The sequence below is a fragment of the Rutilus rutilus genome, assembly GCF_951802725.1.
Source record: "Rutilus rutilus genome assembly, chromosome: 6".
Classification (NCBI taxonomy): domain Eukaryota; kingdom Metazoa; phylum Chordata; class Actinopteri; order Cypriniformes; family Leuciscidae; genus Rutilus; species Rutilus rutilus.
The window spans coordinates 11111275-11117274 of NC_140214.1; the positions used below are offsets into that span (position 1 = coordinate 11111275).

Here is a 6000-nt window from a genome sequence, read left to right on the forward strand (position 1 = left end):
CTAATAACCATCACAGGTGACTTTATACACTAATGTTCAAAAGTTTGGGGTCTGTAAGATTTGTTAATGTTTTTGAAAGAAGGATGTAATGCTCACCAAGGCTGCATTTATTTGATCAAAAATACAGTAAAACAGTAATAATCTTATAATAATAGTATTACAATTAAAAAAAACGGTTTCCTATTTTGATATATTTTTAAATGCATTTTATTCCTGTGATGACAAAGCTGAATTTTCAGCATCATTGCTCCAGTCTTCAGTGTCACATGATCCTTCAGAAATCATTCTAGTATGATAATTTGCTGCTCAGAAACATTTCTTATGTTTTCTCTTATGTCTCATTTCTATCAATGTTGAAAACAGTTGTGCTGCTTAATATTTTTGTGCAACATTTTTTCAGGATTCTTTGATGAAAAGAAAGCTTGAAAATGAAAAATGTTATGTGAAATTATAAACACATTCACTATTAATCAATTTAATGCAGCCTTGCCAAATAAAAGTACTTTTTGAAAAATTTAAACTGTATGTCAATAGAAATATTTTTTATTTTGTAATTTTTAACTAGACCTGTACTTTATTACGACGCTATCATCATCATCATCCATTCCTCTCCCATTTTTGACTTCAAACAGAGAAAGAGACTTTTGTCTTTTGAGATCACTCAATTAGAATTATAAAATGATAAGGTCATTTATCATCTGTTATTCTGTCTTTTCATCAGTCAGAAATTGAGTTTGTTGGAACGCGTGCGGCTGTCGACACCGAGACCATCAACAGTAAGAGCCCGTGTGATGATGCCCGCTGCGAATCCTGAAAGCGTGTCGGGGAACTGCGGGCCGGCGGAGGCGATTGAGGAGAGTCCATCAAAAGAGGGCAAACCAGCAGGGTTCAGTAACAGAGAGCGATTCAGAACGGCTTTCAGAATGAAGGCCTACTCCCTGAGACAGAGCTCAGAGGGTATGACACACACACACACACACACACACACACACACACACACACACACACACACACACACACACACACACACACAAATGACATGTTCCTGATTTAAAATACTCAAGATGCATCTTTAAAAGCTGAACTTCTTTAAAGTATTAAACTTCTAGAAAAAACAGTATCAATGGACATGTAAACACACACACACACACACACACACACACACACACACACACTTGTACAGTTAATATGTATACACAATACACACACACACACACATATATATAGAGTACATATATATATATATATATATATACATACAATCTTAGAAATATGTACACTATAATAATAGATTAAATACATACAGTAAGTATAGTAGGAATGAATCTGACCTGGTTTTGGTGTTTGATTGTAGATACAGGTGGTCTTCCTGACCCCACCCCTGAGGAGAAGGGCTTCCCACCTGACATACTGTTGGAGGAGATGATACCAACTCTCAAATTAGTAATAAGAGCACTGCGGTACACAAATATCAATTTATTTTTCTACTGCTAAACAGTCCAAGTGTACACTACCGTTCAAAAGTTTAGGGCCAGTAAGATTTTTCATTTAAAGAATTTTGTATTTTTACTCAGCCAGAATGCATTAAATTGATTTTGTTTTGGGATCACTATACTTATATTCTAAAATGACAGTAAAGACATTAATAATGTTACAAAAGATTTCTATTTCAAATAAATACTGTATTGTTCTTTTGAACTTTCTATTCATCAAGAATCCTGAAACAAAACGATCACTTTTTTTACAAAAATATTGATAATAATAAGAATTTTTTCTTGAGCACCAAATCATCATATTCGGATGATGTACTGTATCATGTGACACTGAAGACTTTCAGAAAATTCAGCTTTTACATTACAGGTTAAAATATATTCAAATAGGTCAAGGTCAAGTCAAGGTCACTTTTATTTATATAGCACCCTATAACAATATTACTGCTGACCAAATAGAAAACAGTTATTTTAAATTGTAATAATATGTCACAACACAAACTTTTGAACAGCAGTGTACATGCAAACACTATCACTTGTATATTTTAACAGATATTTCAACTACTCTTGCTAAACTCAAGATTTTAGAATAAAAAAAAAAAGTTCTCATTTGTGTTTGTGTTGAAGGATTATAATGTTCCTGTTGAGTAAGAAGCGTTTTAAGGAGACTCTGAGGCCGTATGATGTAAAGGACGTGATTGAGCAGTATTCTGCAGGACATCTGGACATGCTTACCAGAATCAAATATCTACAGACACGGTAACACACACACATTAAAACATACTCATATTTTTAAAGAAATATTCTATAAAATTATGTTGTTGTTGTTTTTTTCATTTCAAATTGTTCACTTGCGTCATTTAAACTGAAATATATATTCTTATTTTTATTTTGTGTAAAAAAAACAATCTAATATTTGTTTTTGTTTCATCTTCAGAATAGATCTGATTCTGACACCTGGACCGCCTCTCACTCCAAAACACAAGAAACCCCAGAAACCACCTTTTCCGTACCCCTCCCAGCAGTCACCTAGGTAAAAACACACCTAAAAATATATTTAGAGATTTATCAATCCCTGACGTGCAAATCCTCCAGCCACATGTTGTTAAACATGCTATAAATCCATGTTATGCATTATGGCCTATATTGATGCTGAATTTCAGATTTAATTTTTTTTTATATTTAGTCAAAATCAAATGAAGTAGATATAACCGCTCTCATAACCGCTGTGTCTTTTCCTCTCAGACATGAGTCATATCTTGCCAAGGCAAGCCTGCCAGATCCTGAAGACCAAAGCATGATGGGTAGATTTGTGCGAGTTGAGAGACAGGTACTCACTCACTCTGACAGCTCGTTGTGTGGCCTAATGAATTGTTTGGCTAAACTTTGTCGCACCACCCTCACAGGTGGAAGACATGGAGAAGAAACTGGATTTCCTGGTGGATATGCATATGCAACATGACGTCACGGGCCCCGGCCACATGACCATGGAGCGCTGCGACCCCACGTTGACCGTCAGCGTCGCAGGCGACCGCGTGTTCTGCAGCTACGGCCCGCCGCTGCACAATACACCGTATTACACGCAATCCAACACGCACCCACTGAGACCAACCGTCCTGCCCATCAGCCCACTGCCAAGCCACTCCCCGTCCTCCAACGTCAACCAATCAGGAGGCCACAGGGTGGGCACGCCGCTGTCACTGTTGTCGGTCACTCACGAGGAGCTGGAACGTTCGCCCAGCGGATTCAGCATCTCTGCTGAGAAAGAGGAGGTCACGGGCAAGGCCTCGGGGTTAACGACGGGGTCGAGCTGGGGTCGCGACCGCCGATATTTAGCGGAGGGCGAGACGGATACGGACTCTGATCCCTTTACCCCCAGCGGACCCATTGCACCCTCGTCCACCGGAGACGGGTTCCAATCCGATGGAGCGTGGGGAACACCACCCTAAAGACACACACACACACTCTTTATAAAGACTACAGACTTTGTACAGCACAAAATGACACATAAAGACAGACATAATACTCGTCATATCTAAATATGTATCCACTTCACGCTTTACCCCTGCAAAGTCGGGCTGCGCGATATATTGAAATAAAATTGATATCGCAATATGGTTTAGTGCGATTTTCAAATCACACACACATCGATTTAATTAATAAATCAATACACATGCTACCGGCGCAAGAGTGGCACTGCTCATCTACACGCGTGCAGCCCATGATACAGTGCTTCACTGGACCACGAGCTGCCTGCGTGAAAACTGCAGTTTCACTCTGAAACCGGCAGGGCATACATCTACTTGCCAGCAACCTGTCAAAAATAAAAACTTGATGGTTTACATTTAAAAACAAAGAAATAAAGACCAAAATATTAGTATTGTAATTTTACAGCGACAAAGAATTTTTTTTTAAAGTCGCCATGAAATCAAAATTGACAAATCTTATTTTTTATGGAATATTGCAGTATTTATTATAAATGATTTATCTGTGCACATCATTATTTTTCAAGTGACTCATAATCTTTAATCAAAATAACTCCTCCTCCCTCTTGCAGGGACATCGCTTCTCTGATGATGTGTTTACTGGCATGAGGGCGGGACAATAACCTGTCACTCACATGACATCACAGCAAAACAAACCATCAAGTCCAGCCCTACTTTTTTTAGGATTTATTTCACTCGGATATATATCACAACAGGGAAGAAAAGTATTGCGCAACTTCTATTTCATGGCGACTTTAATTTTACAGTTACAAAAAATATATATTTTTATTAGATGGTCGATTTCTTATTTTACAGTACAACAGTTACAATATACTTGTTTAATATATTATTTAATAATAATCACAGCAAAAAACACAATTATTATTATTATTTTATACTGAATTATACTGGTCAAAACAGTGGGAATGTGCCCTATGCAAACACAAGTGGAAAGATATATTTTTAAACTTACTTACTGAAAGCTGTTTGTGTTATTGTACAGAGTAAACCACTCACATTTAAAAAGAAATCCTAAATCGTTCAGCACCTAAAAGGAATCATTTTCCAGCTTTTAAAATTATTTTGATTTTGCACTCCCCAACAATATCACCCTACTCATTCTAGAATTAATCATTCTTTCCAAATATAGCTATTAAAGTTATTTGGTGAACATTCCTATGTTCCATATTCTTTCACATTGCAACATATAGCAGAAAAAGCAAATATCGCAATGTCAGTTTTCTCCAATATCGTGCGGCCCTACTGCAAAGCAAAGAGCACTGCATGGAATGCATGCGTTTTATCTCTAGTGGTAGACACTGCACTTGGCAGATCGAGACTGTGTGGTTGTATTTGACTGGGAACTTTAAGGGAGGAGAACACAACAGATGCTATGCCATTTTTGTAAACATTTATTTTTCTATTTACATATCTTTTCATATGCATGGACTGCATGATTCATCCACGGAGCAGCTAAATGTATCGACGTCTCCTCCGGTTTGCACTTGCTTTCATTTTGAAAACTACGGTTTGAGGAGAGATCGCGCTAGCTTCTTTCTCTGCACACCTTGAGCTTGTTTTTAGTTCCCTTTGCAGATTGTACAAATCTTTTTACTCTGGTCAGCATGAACTGCACTCTGGGATATTGCATATTTTCCGCAGAATGAACGTCGCCACTAGCTCTTTAAGGACCAAAAGCAAAGCCTCAGTTATTAATTCCTCAAGTGTCTGGCCTTAATCCAACCAATGAGCACATCCCATCTGTGAGCGGCACATCAAACTGCCAGCTCGAAGAATATTGACACTGTAACGTAGGACCAACTTTCCCATTGTAACCACAGCTTTCTTAGGGTAAACCTACATCCATCACACAAATCATTCCAGGGAAAGACAGGACTTCAGGACTGTGGGACCTTAGCAAACTTTACCCTTAGACAGCAAAATTATTTTTTAACTCTGACCAGCTTATCTTTCAAATTACAGTAATTAATAGTCAAACTTACTGAATGTAAGTTTACTCCCAAACAAATACTTAGGTATCCTGCGTAAATCCACTGTTCAAATGTAATTTTACATTTAATCGATTTAATCAATGTCAGTTCTTCCCCAGGTCAAGTGTTATTTAGTATCACTGAGATACTATTATAGTTTTTATTAATATTTTTAAATTGTTTTTATTTTTCTACTTTTATTTAAGTTTTTATTTCAGTTTTAGTTGTTTTCATATATTAAGTAAATGAAAATGAGAAATGTTGCCTTTGCAACTAGCTGAAATAAAATAAGTTTTTATATATTTTATTTTGATAATGCTTATTTTATTTCAAGCAACAAAAATGTTTTTTTGTTATGTTTTTTAAGTTTTATTTAACTATAACAACCCTGCCCCAAGATTATGGGTTATGCATATCTACTTCCCTTTAATATCAAATTATTTTTAATTGATTTATTTTACAATTGACAGTGTATAAATTAAAATCACTGTTTTTTTTGTCTCCAATCAACCGAGTATGTCTAGATTTAGATCA

At 36.5% G+C, this 6000-nt stretch overlaps 1 protein-coding gene across 1 annotated transcript in view; it reads left to right on the top strand.

The window, feature by feature from the left end:
• kcnq3 (potassium voltage-gated channel, KQT-like subfamily, member 3) overlaps positions 1-3894 on the top strand; it is a gene marked incomplete at its 5' end in the record, with an annotated part of 38796 nt that extends 34902 nt beyond the window's left edge. Inside the window, 6 exons of the mRNA XM_084410695.1 lie at positions 722-957; positions 1355-1460; positions 2118-2249; positions 2428-2523; positions 2736-2820; positions 2897-3894. Of these exons, the coding sequence (XP_084266821.1) occupies positions 722-957; positions 1355-1460; positions 2118-2249; positions 2428-2523; positions 2736-2820; positions 2897-3439 (1198 nt within the window). The 3' untranslated portion in view covers positions 3440-3894. The remainder of the gene's footprint in view (positions 1-721; positions 958-1354; positions 1461-2117; positions 2250-2427; positions 2524-2735; positions 2821-2896) is intronic.
• Positions 3895-6000: the final 2106 nt, after the last annotated feature.